General features: G+C 49.7%; 2 protein-coding genes across 2 annotated transcripts in view; both read right to left on the bottom strand.

The window, feature by feature from the left end:
- Positions 1–15,844, bottom strand: part of slc25a16 (solute carrier family 25 member 16) — a 225,375-nt gene that overhangs the window by 94,608 nt on the left and 114,923 nt on the right. The gene's annotated exons all lie outside the window — the stretch shown is intronic.
- The window catches only part of LOC147113716 (RUN and FYVE domain-containing protein 2-like), a 113,613-nt gene that overhangs the window by 72,046 nt on the left and 25,723 nt on the right, over positions 1–15,844 (bottom strand). Inside the window, exons 6-7 of the mRNA XM_085995032.1 lie at positions 12,194–12,258; positions 7,425–7,490 (exon numbers count right to left, since the gene is read on the bottom strand). Of these exons, the coding sequence (XP_085851158.1) occupies positions 7,425–7,490; positions 12,194–12,258 (131 nt within the window). The remainder of the gene's footprint in view (positions 1–7,424; positions 7,491–12,193; positions 12,259–15,844) is intronic.

Raw genomic sequence — 15,844 nt, 5'->3', positions numbered from 1 at the left:
GCTACGGTCAGTGTAAATGTCCCCGAGCTACGGTCAGCGTAAATGACCCCGAGCTACGGTCAGCCTAAATGCTCCCGAGCTACGGTCACAGGGTAAATGTCCCCGAACTACGGGCACAGTGCAAATGTCCCCGAGCTAAGGTCACGGTGCAAATGCTCCCGAGCTACGGTCAGTGTAAAGGCCCCCGAGCTACGGTCACAGTGTAAATGTCCCCGAGCTACGGTCAGTGTAAATGTCCCCGAGCTACAGTCACAGTGTAAATGCTCCCGAGCTACGGTCAGTGTAAATGCCCCCGAGCTATGGTCAGTGCAAATGCTCCAGAGCTACAGTCAGTGTAAATGTCCCCGAGCTACGGTCAGTGTAAATGCTCCTGAGCTACGGTCACAGTGTAAATGTCCCCGAGCTACGGTCACAGTGTAAATGTCCCCTAGCTACAGTCAGTGTAAATGTCCCCGAGCTACGGTCACAGTGTAAATACCCCCGAGATATGGTCACAGTGTAAATGTCCCCGAGCTACGGTCAGTGTAAATGTCCCCGAGCTACGGTCAGTGTAAATGACCCCGAGCTACGGTCAGTGTAAATGACCCCGAGCTACGGTCAGCGTAAATGCTCCCGAGCTATGGTCACAGGATAAATGTCCCCGAACTACGGGCACAGTGCAAATGTCCCCGAGCTAAGGTCACGGTGCAAATGCTGCGGAGCTACAGTCAGTGTAAATGTCCCCGAGCTACGGTCAGTGTAAATGTCCCCGAGCTACGGTCAGTGTAAATGTCCCCGAGCTACGGGCACAGTGTAAATGTCCCCGAGCTACAGTCAGTGTAAATGTCCCCGAGCTACCGTCAGTGTAAATGTCCCCGAGCTACGGTCACAGTGTAAATGGCCCCGAGCTACGGTCACACTATAAATGTCCCCGCGCTACGGTCACAGTATAAATGACCCCGAGCTACGGTCAGTGTAAATGTCCCCGAGCTACGGTCAGTGTAAATGTCCCCGAGCTACGGTCAGTGTAAATGTCCCCGAGCTACGGTCAGTGTAAATGTCCCCGAGCTACGGTCACAGTGTAAATGTCCCCGAGCTACGGTCAGTGTAAATGTCCCCGAGCTACGGTCAGTGTAAATGTCCCCGAGCTACGGTCAGTGTAAATGTCCCCGAGCTACGGTCAGTGTAAATGTCCCCGAGGTACGGTCACAGTGTAAATGTCCCCGAGCTACGGTCAGTGTAAATGTCCCCGAGCTACGGTCACAGTGTAAATGTCCCTGAGCTACGGTCACAGTGTAAATGCCCCACGGCTACGGTCAGTGTAAATGTCCCCCAACTACGGTCACAGTGTAAATGCCCCAAAGCTGCGGTCACAGTGTAAATGCCCCCGAGCTACTGTCATCGTGTAAATGCCCCCCTAGCTAGTCAGTGTAAATGCCCCCGAGCTACGGTCAGTGTAAATGTCCCCGAGCTGCGGTCACATTGTAAATGTCCCCGAGCTACGGTCACAGTGTAAATGTCCCCGAGCTGCGGTCACAGTGTAAATGTCCCCGAGCTACGGTCAGTGTAAATGTCCCCGAGCTACGGTCAGTGTAAATGCCGCCGAGCTACGGTCAATGTAAATGCCCCCAAGCTACGGTCAATGTAAATGCCCCCGAGCTACGGTCAGTGTAAATGCCCCCGAGCTACGGTCACAGTGTAAATGCCCCCGAGCTACGGTCAATGTAAATGCCCCAGAGCTACGGTCACAGTGTAAATGTCCCCGAGCTACGGTCAGTGTAAATGCCCCCGAGCTACGGTCAGTGTAAATGCCCCCGAGCTACGGTCACAGTATAAATGTGCCCGAGCTAGGGTCACAGTGTAAATGTCCACGAGCTACGGTCTGTGTAAATGCCCCCGAGCTACGGTCACAGCGTAAATGTCCCTGAGCTACGGTCACAGTGTAAATGCCCCACGGCTACGGTCAGTGTAAATGTCCCCGAACTACGGTCACAGTGTAAATGCCCCAAAGCTGCGGTCACAGTGTAAATGCCCCCGAGCTACTGTCATCGTGTAAATGCCCCCCTAGCTAGTCAGTGTAAATGCCCCCGAGCTACGGTCAGTGTAAATGTCCCCGAGCTGCGGTCACATTGTAAATGTCCCCGAGCTACGGTCAGTGTAAATGTCCCCGAGCTACGGTCAGTGTAAATGCCGCCGAGCTACGGTCAATGTAAATGCCCCCAAGCTACGGTCAATGTAAATGCCCCCGAGCTACGGTCAGTGTAAATGCCCCCGAGCTACGGTCACAGTGTAAATGCCCCCGAGCTATGGTCAATGTAAATGCCCCAGAGCTACGGTCACAGTGTAAATGTCCCCGAGCTACGGTCAGTGTAAATGCCCCCGAGCTACGGTCACAGTGTAAATGTCCCCGAGCTACGGTCACAGTGTAAATGTCCTCGAGCTACGGTCAAAATGTAAATGCCCCCGAGATACAGTCACAGTATAAATGCCCCACGGCTACGGTCAGTGTAAATGTCCCCGAGCTACAGTCAGTGTAAATGTCCCCGAGCTACGGTCAATGTAAATGTCCCGAGCTACCGTCAGTGTAAATGCCCACGAGCTACATTCAGTGAAAATGCCCCCAAACTACGGTCAGCGTAAATGTCCCTGAGCTACGGTCACAGTATAAATGCCCCCAAACTACGGTCAGCGTAAATGTCCCTGAGCTACGGTCACAGTATAAATGCCCCCGAACTACGGTCAGTGCAAATGTCACCGAGCTACGGTCAGTGTAAATGTCCCCGAGCTACGGCCACAGTGTAAATGCCCCCGATCTACGGTCACAGTGTAAAGGCACCCGAGCTACGCTCACAGTGTAAATGCCCCCGGGCTACGGTCAGTGTAAATGTCCCCGAGCTACGGTCACAGTGTAAATGTCCCCGAGCTACAGTCAGTGTAAATGTCCTCGAGCTACGGTCACAGTGTAAATGTCCCCAAGCTACGGTCAGTGTAAATGTCCTCGAGCTATGGTCACAGTGTAAATATCCCCGAACTACGGGCACAGTGCAAATGTCCCCGAGCTACGGTCACAGTGTAAATGCTCCCGACCTACGGTCAGTGTAAAGGCCCCCGAGCTACAGGCACAGTGTAAATGTCCCCGAGCTACGGTCACAGTGTAAATGCCCCACAGCTACTGTCAGTGTAAATGTCCCCGAGCTACGGTCACAATGTAAATGTCCCCAAGCTACGGTCAGTGTAAATGCCCCCGAGCTACGGTCAGTGTAAATGTCCCCGAGCTACGGTCACAGTGTAAATGCCCCCGGGCTACGGTCAGTGTAAATGGCCCCGAGCTACGGTCAATGTAAATGCCCCGAGCTACCGTCAGTGTAAATGTCCTCGAGCTACGGTCACAGTATAAATGCCCCCGAGCTACGGTTAGTGTAAATGTCCCCGAGCTACGGTCACAGTGTAAATGCCCCCGAGCTACGGTCAGTGTAAATGTCCCCGAGCTACGGTCAGTGCAAATGTCCCCGAGCTACGGTCGCAGTGTAAATGCCCCCGAGCTACGGTCACAGTGTAAATGTCCCCGAGCTACGGTCACAGTGTAAATGTCCCCGAGCTACGGTCTGTGTAAATGCCCTCGAGCTGCGGTCACTGTGTAAATGTCCCTGAGCTACGGTCACTGTAAATGTCCCCGAGCTACGGGCACAGTGCAAATGTCCCCGCGCCACGGTCACACTGTAAATGTCCTCGAGCTACGGTCAAAATGTAAATGCCCCCGAGATACGGTCAGTGTAAATGCCGCCGATCTACGGTCAGTGTAAATGTCCCCGAGCTACGGTCAGTGTAAATGTCCTCGAGCTATGGTCAGTGTAAATATCCCCGAACTACGGGCACAGTGCAAATGTCCCCGAGCTACGGTCACAGTGTAAATGCTCCCAAGCTATGGTCAGTGTAAATGTCCCCGAGCTACGGTCACAGTGTAAATGCCCCCGAGCTACGGCCACAGTGTAAATGTCCCCGAGCTACGGCCACAGTGTAAATGTCCCCGAGCTACGGCCACAGTGTAAATGTCCCCGAGCTACGGTCAATGTAAATGCCCCTGAGCTACGGTCAGTGTAAATGCCCCTGAGCTACGGTCAGTGTAAATGCCTCCTAGCTACGGTCAGTGTAAATGCCGCCAAGCTACTGTCACAGTGTAAATGTCCCCGAGCTACGGTCAGTGTAAACGCCCCCGAGCTACGGTCAGTGTAAATGCTCCCGAGCTATGGCAAGTGTAAATGTCCCCGAGCTACGGTCCATGTAAATGCCCCCGAGCTACGGTCAGTGTAAATGTCCCGAGCTACGGTCAGTGTAAATGTCCCTGAGCTTCGGCCACAGTGTAAATGTCCCCGAGCTACGGTCAGTGTAAACGCCCCCGAGCTACGGTCAGTGTAAATGCTCCCAAGCTATGGCAAGTATAAATGTCCCCGAGCTACGGTCCATGTAAATGCCTCCGAGCTACGGTCCATGTAAATGCCTCCGAGCTACGGTCAGTGTAAATGTCCCGGAGCTATGGTCATAGTGTAAATGCCCGAGTTACGGTCAGTATAAATGACCCTGAGCTACGGTCAGTGTAAATGCTCCCGAGCTACGGTCAGTGTAAATGCTCCCGAGCTACGGTCAGTGCAAATGCTCCCGAGCTACGGTCAGTGCAAATGCCCCCGAGCTACGGTCAGTGTAAATATCCCCGAGCTACGGTCACAGTGTAAATGTCCCGAGCTACGGTCAGTGTAAATGTCCCTGAGCTTCGGCCACAGTGTAAATGTCCCCGAGCTACGGTCAGTGTAAACGCCCCCGAGCTATGGCAAGTATAAATGTCCCCGAGCTACGGTCCATGTAAATGCCTCCGAGCTACGGTCCATGTAAATGCCTCCGAGCTACGGTCAATGTAAATGCCCCCGAGCTACGGTCAGTGTAAATGTCCCTGAGCTATGGTCATAGTGTAAATGCCCGAGTTACGGTCCATGTAAATGCCCCCGAGCTACGGTCAGTATAAATGACCCTGAGCTACGGTCAGTGTAAATGCTCCCGAGCTACGGTCAGTGTAAATGCTCCCGAGCTACGGTCAGTGCCAATGCCCCCGAGCTACGGTCAGTGTAAATATCCTCGAGCTATGGTCACAGTATAAATGCCCCCGAGCTACGGAGAGTGTAAATGTCCTCGAGCTACGGTCACAGTATAAATGCCCCCGAGCTACGGAGAGTGTAAATGTCCCCGAGCTACGGTCAGTGTAAATGTCCCCGAGCTACTGTCAGTGTAAATGTCCCCGAGCTACGGTCACAGTGTAAATGCCCCCGAGCTACGGTCCATGTAAATGCCCCCGAGCTACGGTCAGTATAAATGACCCTGAGCTACGGTCAGTGTAAATGCTCCTGAGCTACGGTTAGTGTAAATATCCCCGAGCTACGGTCACAGTGTAAATGCCCCCGAGCTACGGTCAGTGTAAATATCCCCGAGCTACGGTCACAGTGTAAATGCCCCCGAGCTACGGTCAGTGTAAATATCCCTGAGCTGCGGTCACAGTGTAAATGCCCCCGAGCTACGGTCAGTGTAAATGGCCCCTAGCTACGGTCAATGTAAATGCCCCGAGCTACCGTCAGTGTAAATGCCCACGAGCTACATTCAGTGTAAATGCCCCCGAGCTACGGTCAGTGTAAATGCCCCCGAGCTACGGTTAGTGTAAATATCCCCGAGCTACGGTCACAGTGTAAATGCCCCCGAGCTACGGTCAGTGTAAATATCCCCGAGCTACGGTCACAGTGTAAATGCCCCCGAGCTACGGTCAGTGTAAATATCCCTGAGCTGCGGTCACAGTGTAAATGCCCCCGAGCTACGGTCAGTGTAAATGGCCCCTAGCTACGGTCAATGTAAATGCCCCGAGCTACCGTCAGTGTAAATGCCCACGAGCTACATTCAGTGTAAATGCCCCCGAGCTACGGTCAGTGTAAATGCCCCCGAGCTACGGTCAGCGTAAATGTCCCCGAGCTACGGTCACAGTGTAAATGTCCCGAGCTATGGTCAGTGTAAATGTCCCCGAGCTTCAGCCACAGTGTAAATGTCCCCGAGCTACGGTCAGTGTAAACGCCCCCGAGCTACGGTCAGTGTAAATGCCCCCGAGCTGCGGTCACAGTGTAAATGCCCCCGAGCTACGGTCACAGTGTAAATGCCCACTTGATAAACAGCTAGCATAGATTCAGCAGGGAAGGACCTGCCTGTCAAAACTCCTTGACCTCATTGAGGACATTACTGGTGAGGTATATAACGGAACTTCCTAGGATAGTCTACGTGGAAGCTGGAAGGGAGTGAGCCCTCTCCAGTCTGAGCCCCAGCCTGTAGTGCATCAGGCTGAGTATCCATGAAAGGATGCAAGACTGTCCTTAATGTCTCTGTAGCATCGGCCAGGAGCTTTCACACACTCCAGGTGGTCTGTAGTGCCATGGCATCTGCTGCTGCTTCTTAGGACTGCCACCATGGCCTGCTCACACGGGACACTGCGAGCATCCTTATAAAAGCACAACCATTAAGATCAGAGTTCAATGGCTCTTCAGCCAGGCCCCAACATCTCCTGTCCCTGTGGTCAACACCGTCTACAGCCCGAGCTTCCACCCGACCTGTTACAGCCCCCTCGTGGTCTGTGCACAGAGCTCTCCTTCGGGAGCATTTGATCTTTTTATTTCGCTGTGGTGAGTATCTAACGGGAAGATGACTAGGGTCTGATTAGTTAAATAAATCACGTCAACAGAGACAAGCTAATACATGAATACTGCATTCCTAACTTCCAACAGACTGCTTGATATATTAAAGAATTGTAGGGCAGGAAGAGATGTAAACAAGATAAAAAACAAGTGGTATCCAGACAGGAGAGTGTGAATTTACACCCAACTTCAAATTTACTTCACATATGGGTATGGTAGCATAGTGATTATGTCACTGGACTAGTAATCCAGAGGCCTGGACTAATGATTCGGAGACATGAGCTCAAATCCCACCACGGCAGCTGGAGAATTTAAATTAATACTGGAATAAAAAGCTAGTATCGGTAATGGAGACTATGAAACTACCAGATTGGTGTATGTAAAAACCTATCTGGTTCACTAATGTCCTTTAGGGAAGGAAATCTACCGTCCTTACCGGGTCTGCCCTGAATCCATACCCACAGCAATGTGGTTGACTCTTAACTGCCCTCTGAAATGGTCTAGCACACACTCAGTTGTATAAGGCGGCTCACCACCACCTTCTCTAGGGCAATTAGGAATGGGCAATAAATGCCGGCCTTGCTAGCGACGCCCACATCCTGTGAACGAATAAAACATGGTTACAGCCCTTTCTAATCAAAAGGCTTCGATATATAAACAGAGGGGGCTGTGGTGCCTCGTGCGGCCAATAATACTGCAGATGGAGATCATCAAACATTCAGAACCTACGTCAGCTGTCGGTTGAGCTCTTCCACGTAGTTCTTCTGATCCAGCATCGCAGCGATCTGTCCATCTCTGAATGAAAGGGAGCACAATTCAGAAAGCAGAGACACAAACACCAAATACTCACACTCCATGGTCTGGTTTTATGATGAGAGACAGGAGGATGAACTCTCCATGTCCAAATGCATCACCAGTAAACTTTGCTCTCTGCAATCTCACACGATGTTCCAACAGCACAGGCTCCACAAGAGTTATCAGTACTAATGAGCAGGGAAACCCAGGACAATAATCCTCCTCACTGCCTCACGGCACAGAATATCATAGCAGCATTAGACTGCTGCCGCTCCCTGCCCCAGAGATCCACTAACAGCAGCATACATGCCAGGGACCTCCCACACTAAGGGTCAGTGTTCACAAGGGTTAGTGCACGGGTACTTAAGGAAGTGGCCCTAGAGATAGTAGATGCATTGCTGGTCATCTTCCAGAACGCGATAGACTCTGGAACAGTAGCCATGGATTGGAGGGTAGCTAATGTTACCCCACTATTCAAAAAAGGTGGTAGAGAAAAAGCGAGGAATTGTAGACCGGTAAGCCTGACATCGGTAGTGGGGAAAATGCTAGAGTCTATTATAAAAGATGTAATAGCAGAGCACTTGGAACGCAGTGACAGGATCGGACAAAGTCAACATGGATTTATAAAAGGTAAATCATGCTTGACTAATCTACTGGAATTTTTGAGGATGTAACTGGTAAAATAGATAAGGGAGAACCAGTGGATGTGGTGTATTTGGACTTTCAGAAGGCTTTCGATAAGGTCCCACATAAGAGATTAACGTGCAAAATTAAGGCACATGGGATTGGGGGCAAGGTACTGACTTGGATAGAGAACTGGTTGGCGGACAGAAAGCATAGAGTTGGAATAAACGGGTCGTTTTCCGAGTGGCAGGCAGTGACTAGTGGGGTACCGCAAGGATCGGTCCTAGGACCCCAGCTGTTCACAATATATATTAATGATCTGGACGAGGGAATTGGATGTAATATCTCCAAATTTGCAGACGACACAAAGCTGGGTGGGAGGGTAAGCTGTGAGGAGGATGTCGTGAAACTCCAGTACGATTTGGACAGGTTGGGTGATTGGGCAGAAACATGGCAAATGCACTATAATGTGGATAAATGTGAGGTTATCCACTTTGGTGGCAAAAACAGGAAGGCACATTATTATTTGAATGGCAATAGATTGGGAGAAGGGGAAGTGCAGAGAGACCTGGGTGTTATTGTGCACCAGTCGCTGAAGGTAAGCATGCAGGTGCAGCAGGCGGCAAATGGTATGTTGGCCTTCGTAGCAAGAGGGTTTGAGTACAGGAACAAGGATGTCTTGCTACAGTTGTACAGGGCCTTGGTGAGGCCGCACCTTGATTATTGTGTGCAGTTTTGGTCGCCTTACCTGAGGAAGGACGTCCTTGCCATGGAGGGAGTGCAGCGAAGATTCACCAGGCTGATACCTGGGATGGCAGGAATGACGTATGAGGAGAGATTGTGTCGATTGGGCTTGTACTCACTGGAGTTTAGAAGATTGAGAAGGGATCTCATTGAAACCTATAAAATTCTGTCAGGCCTGGACAGACTAGATGCAGGAAGGTTGTTTCTGATGGCCGGGGAGTCCAGAACCAGGGCAGGATAAGGCAGGATCTGGCCAAAGTGGACTGGGAGCAGCTGCTTATAGGAAAATCCACATCAAAACAGTGGGAGACTTTCAGAAGGGAAATAGAGAGAGTACAACACCAACATGTTCCTGTAAAGGTCAAGGGTGGGACCAACAAGCAAAGGGAACCTTGGATGACAAGGGATATACAAAAATGCATTAGAAATAAAAGGGGGCTTTTGGCAGTTACAAAAGACTAAAGACAGAAGAAGCCCTAGAGAAGTATAAAAAGTGCAGGGGCATACTTAAAAAAGAAATTAGGAGGGCGAGGAGGGGCCATGAAATAACACTGGCGAGCAAAATAAAGGAAAATCCTAAGATGTTTTATAAGTATATTAAGGGCAAGAGGATAACCAGGGAAAGGGTAGGGCCCATTAGGGACCAAAGTGGCAATCTGTGTGTAGAGCCAGAGGATGTAGGCGGGGTTTTAAATGAATTTTTTGCATCTGTGTTCACTATGGAGAAAGACGATGCAGACATAGAAATCGGGCAAGGGGACTGTGACATACTCGAACATATTAGCATCGAGAGGGAGGAGGTGCTAGCGGTTTTAGCGGGCCAAAAAGTGGATAAATCCCCAGGCCCGGATGAGATGTATCCCAGGCTGCTGTGGGAGGCAAGGGAGGAGATTGCAGGGGCTCTGACACTAATTTTCAGAACCTCTCTGGCCACAGGGGATGTACCAGAGGACTGGAGAACAGCTAACGTAGTACCATTATTCAAGAAGGGTAGCAGGGATAAACCAGGGAATTACAGGCCAGTGAGTCTAACATCTGTGGTGGGGAAATTATTGGAAAAAATTCTGAGGGACAAAATTAATCTCCACTTGGAGAGGCAAGGATTAATCGGGGATAGTCAGCATGGCTTTGTCAAGGGTAAATCATGTCTAACAAATCTGATCGAATTTTTCGAGGGGGTGACTAGTGGGGTGGATGAGGGAAATGCTGTGGATGTGGTTTACATGGACTTCAGTAAAGCTTTTGACAAAGTCCCGCATAGGAGACTGGTCAAGAAGGTAAGAGCCCATGGGATCCAGGGTGCCTTGGCGCGTTGGATCCTAAACTGGCTGAGTGGCAGGAGGCAGAGGGTGATGGTCGAAGGTTGCTTTTGTGACTGGAAGCCTGTGTCCAGTGGGGTACCTCAGGGATCGGTGCTGGGTCCCTTATTGTTTGTGATCTACATAAATGATTTGGATGAGAATGTAAAAGGTATGATCAGTAAGTTCGCAGATGACACGAAAATTGGTGGGGTGGTAAATTGCGAGGAGGAAAGCCTCCAGCTACAGGACGATATAAACGGGTTGGTCAGATGGGCGGAAAAGTGGCAAATGGAATTTAACCCTGAAAAGTGCGAGGTGATGCATTTTGGACGGACAAATAAGGCAAGGGCATACACAATGAGTGGTAGGACCCTAGGAAGTACAGAGGGTCAGAGGGACCTTGGTGTACATGTACATAGATCCCTGAAGGCAGCAGAACAGGTAGATAAGGTGGTTAAAAAGGCATATGGGATACTTGCCTTCATTAGCCGAGGCATAGAATATAAGAGCAGGGAGGTTATGATGGAGCTGTACAAAACGCTGGTGAGGCCACAGCTGGAGTACTGTGTGCAGTTCTGGTCGCCTCACTATAGGAAGGATGTGATTGCTTTGGAGAGGGTGCAGCGAAGATTCACCAGGATGTTACCTGGGATGGAGCGCCTCAGCTATGAAGAGAGGCTGGACAGGCTGGAGTTGTTTTCCTTGGAGCAGAGAAGGCTGAGGGGGGACCTGATTGAGGTGTACAAAATAATGAGGGGCATAGATAGGGTAGATAAAGAGGAACTTTTCCCCTTAGTGGGGGGGTCAATAACAAGGGGGCATAGATTCAGGGTAAGGGGCAGGAGATTTAGAGGGGATTTGAGGAGGAACTTTTTCACCCAGAGGGTGGTTGGAATGTGGAACTCAATGCCTGAAAGGGTGGTGGAGGCAGGAACCCTCACAACATTCAAGAAGCATTTGGATGAGCACTTGAAATGCCATTGCATACAAGGCTATGGACCAAATGCTGGAAAATGGGATTAGACTGGACAGGGATGGATGGGCGGCGCAGACACGATGGGCCGAAGGGCCTCTTTCTGTGCTGTAAAACTCTATGACTCTATGACTATGACACAGTCTAAGGATAAGGGGTAAGCCATTTAGGACTGAAATGGGGAGGAATTTCTTCACCCAGAGTGGTGAACCTGTGGAATTCTCTACCACAGAGGGCGGTGGAGGCCAGTTCATTAAATATATTCAAGAAAGAGTTGGATATATTTCTTGAGGCTAAAGGGATCAAGGGATATGGGGAGAAGGCAGGGACAGGGTACTGAATTTGGATGATCAGCCATGATCTCATTGAATGGCGGAGCAGGCTCGAAGGGCCGAATGGCCTACTCCTGCTCCTATCTTCTATGTTTCTGTGTCAGAGTTCACCAGGATTAGTGTGTGGGTCAGAGTTCACCAGGTTTAGTGTGGGGGTCAGAGTTCACCGGGGTTAGTGAGTGGGTCAGAGTTTACCGGGGTTAGTGTGTGGGTCAGAGTTTACCGGAGTTAGTGTGTGGGTCAGAGTTCACCAGGGATAGTGTGTGGGTCAGAGTTCACCAGGGTTAGTGTGTGGGTCAGAGTTCACCAGGCTTAGTGTATGGGTCAGTGTTCGGGTCATTGACACAAGCAACACCTTCACCACTAATTAGGAATTGTGGTGAGAATGTAGAACTCGCTACCACAGGGAGTGGGTGAGGCGAATAGTATAGATGCATTTAAGTGTAGGCTAGATAAGCATATGAGGAAGAAGGGAATAGAGGGTTATGCTGATAGAGTTAGATGAGGAGAGACGGGAGGTGGCTCGAGTGGAGCATAAACGCCGGCATGGACTGGTTGGGCCAAATGGCCTGTTTCTGTGCATATATCCTATGTAATCCTATGAACTTTTCATTGGAAAAGTGGCAACAAAGCAGTTAACTTTGGGAGTTTCTTGCTACTGAGAACCATTCCGACCTTCCCACAGGAACGTGAGATTAACAGTTTGGTTTCCATGGCTGCGAAAATTACCTTTCAAAGCACCCGTTGTTGTCATTCTCGTTCTTTAGGTACAAGGAGAAGTCGATGACTCCAATCTGTGGAAGAAGTGAGATTGAGGTGAGACCACGCCTGTGGATCCAGCCCCAGGATAGGCTTTGGTTCCAGTTACTATTGGAATAACGGCCCTTGGATTCGGTGCACAGTGTTCTCCCCACAAGTTTTTCCTCGCCTCTCCTGAAGGTGCTGAGTGTCTTTCTTTCTCTTTCTTTAGGTCACCTTCTAATACTTTACCAAAAGAACAGATGTGAAATGCACTGCCCTGCAGTTCCTGGATCTTTCTTTCATATCCTCAGCCTATCAATAACCGACAGATCGGAAATTTCTATTTCTTTTAGGTGAAGGGGCTGACTCTTCTGGCCACCTTCTGTGCTGCATCATTCTATGATTTACCTTGTTTTTATATTTGTCTCAATTCACCATTCTAGCTTTATAATTTAGGAACAATTAATTCCATTGTTGCCCTCATCACTCTTGCCCCTCTGTTACCCTGCCCTCATGCTATTTTCCTATTCTGTACTCTGGTATTTCTACAACAGGTTCCACTTTTCTTCCAAGCTCTCCCTCTCTAACATGCTGTTAGGTCCAGTTTGTTGAGCTCAGCCCTCACACCTCAAAATCTTCCTTTAATGTTGAATGTTTCTAATAAGCTCATTCTGTTTCCATCATAAGCCTTAATTTCCCCACATTGTGCTTACTGCTACCAGACTGTCTCTTTCTAACTTGCCATCTCCTGGTTGTCTCCGACCTACTCTGCCGTCTCCGACCTACTCGGCCATCTCCTGGTTGTCTCTAACCTGCTCCACCATCTCCTAGTTGTCTCTAACCTGCTCCACCATCTCCTGGTTGTCTCTAACCTGCTCCACCATCTCCTGGTTGTCTCTAACCTGCTCCACCATCTCCTGGTTGTCTCTAACCTGCTCTACTATCTCCTAGTTTACTCTAACCTGCTCCACCATCTCCTGGTTGTCTCTAACCTGCTCTATCTCCTAGTTGTCTTTAATCTGCTCTACCATCTCCTGGTTGTCTCTAACCTGCTCTACTATCTCCTGGTTGTCTCTAACCTGCTCCACCATCTCCTGGTTGTCTCTAACCTGCTCCACCATCTCCTGGTTGTCTCTAACCTGCTCTATCATCTCCTGGTTGTCTCTAACCTGCTACACCATCTCCTGGTTGTCTCTACCCTGCTCTACTATCTCCTGGTTGTCTCTAACATTCTCCACCATCTCCTGGTTGTCTCTAACCTGCTCTACTATCTCCTGGTTGTCTCTAACCTGCTCTACTATCTCCTGGTTGTCTCTAACCTGCTCTACTATCTCCTGGTTGTCTCTAACCTGCTCCGCCATCTCTTGGTTGTCTCTAACCTGCTCTACTATTTCCTGGTTGTCTCTAACCTGCTCTACCATCTCCTGGTTGTCTCTAACCTGCTCCACCATCTCTTGGTTGTCTCTAACATGCTCTACTATCTCCTGGTTGTCTCTAACCTGCTCTACTATCTCCTGGTTGTCTCTAACCTGCTCTACCATCTCCTGGTTGTCTCTAACTTGCTCCACCATCTCTTGGTTGTCTCTAACATGCTCTACTATCTCCTGGTTGTCTCTAACCTGCTCTATCTCCTGGTTGTCTCTAACCTGCTCCACCATCTCTTGGTTGTCTCTAACCTGCTCTACTATCTCTTGGTTGTCTCTAACCTGCTCTACTATCTCCTGGTTGTCTCTAACCTGCTCTATCTCCTGGTTGTCTCTAACCTGCTCCACCATCTCCTGGTTGTCTCTAACCTGCTCTACTATCTCCTGGTTGTCTCTAACCTGCTCTACTATCTCCTGGTTGTCTCTAACCTGCTCTACTATCTCCTAGTTGTCTCTAACCTGCTCCACCATCTCCTGGTTGTCTCGAACCTGCTCTACCATCTCCTGGTTGTCTCTAACCTGCTCCACCATCTCTTGGTTGTCTCTAACCTGCTCTACTATATCCTGGTTGTCTCTAACCTGCTCTACCATCTCCTGGTTGTCTCTAACCTGCTCCACCATCTCTTGGTTGTCTCTAACCTGCTCTACTATCTCTTGGTTGTCTCTAACCTGCTCTACTATCTCCTGGTTGTTTTTAACCTGCTCTACTATCTCCTGGTTGTCTCTAACCTGCTCCACCATCTCCTGGTTGTCTCTAACCTGCTCTACTATCTCCTGGTTGTCTCTAACCTGCTCTACTATCTCCTGGTTGTCTCTAACCTGCTCTACTATCTCCTGGTTGTCTCTAACCTGCTCTACTATCTCCTGGTTGTCTCTAACCTGCTCCACCATCTCTTGGTTGTCTCCAACATGCTCTACTATCTCTTGGTTGTCTCTAACCTGCTCTATCTCCTGGTTGTCTCTAACCTGCTCTATCTCCTGGTTGTCTCCAACCTGCTCTACTATCTCCTGGTTGTCTCTAACCTGCTCCACCATCTCCTGGTTGTCTCTAACCTGCTCTACCATCTCCTGGTTGTCTCTAACCTGCTCTACTATCTCCTGGTTGTCTCTAACCTGCTCTATCTCCTGGTTGTCTCTAACCCGCTCTATCTCCTGGTTGTCTCTAACCTGCTCTATCTCCTGGTTGTCTCTAACCTGCTCCACCATCTCTTGGTTGTCTCTAACCTGCTCTACCATCTCCTGGTTGTCTCTAACCTGCTCTACTATCTCCTGGTTGTCTCTAACCTGCTCTACTATCTCCTGGTTGTCTCTAACCTGCTCTACTATCTCCTAGTTGTCTCTAACCTGCTCCACCATCTCCTGGTTGTCTCCAACCTGCTCTACCATCTCCTGGTTGTCTCTAACCTGCTCCACCATCTCTTGGTTGTCTCTAACCTGCTCTACTATATCCTGGTTGTCTCTAACCTGCTCTACCATCTCCTGGTTGTCTCTAACCTGCTCCACCATCTCTTGGTTGTCTCTAACCTGCTCTACTATCTCTTGGTTGTCTCTAACCTGCTCTACTATCTCCTGGTTGTTTTTAACCTGCTCTACTATCTCCTGGTTGTCTCTAACCTGCTCCACCATCTCCTGGTTGTCTCTAACCTGCTCTACTATCTCCTGGTTGTCTCTAACCTGCTCTACTATCTCCTGGTTGTCTCTAACCTGCTCTATTTTCTCCTGGTTGTCTCTAACCTGCTCTACTATCTCCTGGTTGTCTCTAACCTGCTCTACTATCTCCTGGTTGTCTCTAACCTGCTCTACTATCTCCTGGTTGTCTCTAACCTGCTCCACCATCTCCTGGTTCTCTCTAACCTGCTCCACCATCTCCTGGTTGTCTCTAACCTGCTCTACTATCTCCTGGTTGTCTCTAACCTGCTCTACTATCTCCTGGTTGTCTCTAACCTGCTCCACCATCTCCTGGTTGTCTCTAACCTGCTCCACCATCTCCTGGTTGTCTCTAACCTGCTCCACCATCTCCTGGTTGTCTCTAACCTGCTCTACCATCTCCTAGTTGTCTCTAACCTGCTCTATCTCCTGGTTGTCTCTAACCTGCTCCACCATCTCCTCGTTGTCTCTAACCTGCTCTACCATCTCCTGGTTGTCTCTAACCTGCTCTACTATCTCCTGGTTGTCTCTAACCTGCTCCACCATCTCCTGGTTGTCTCTAACCTGC

Source organism: Somniosus microcephalus, chromosome 8 (assembly GCF_052327205.1).
Source record: "Somniosus microcephalus isolate GS21.2 chromosome 8, FLI_Smic_1.0, whole genome shotgun sequence".
NCBI classification, from domain to species: Eukaryota; Metazoa; Chordata; class Chondrichthyes; order Squaliformes; family Somniosidae; genus Somniosus; species Somniosus microcephalus.
This window is presented reverse-complemented; position numbering and strand designations above follow the sequence as displayed.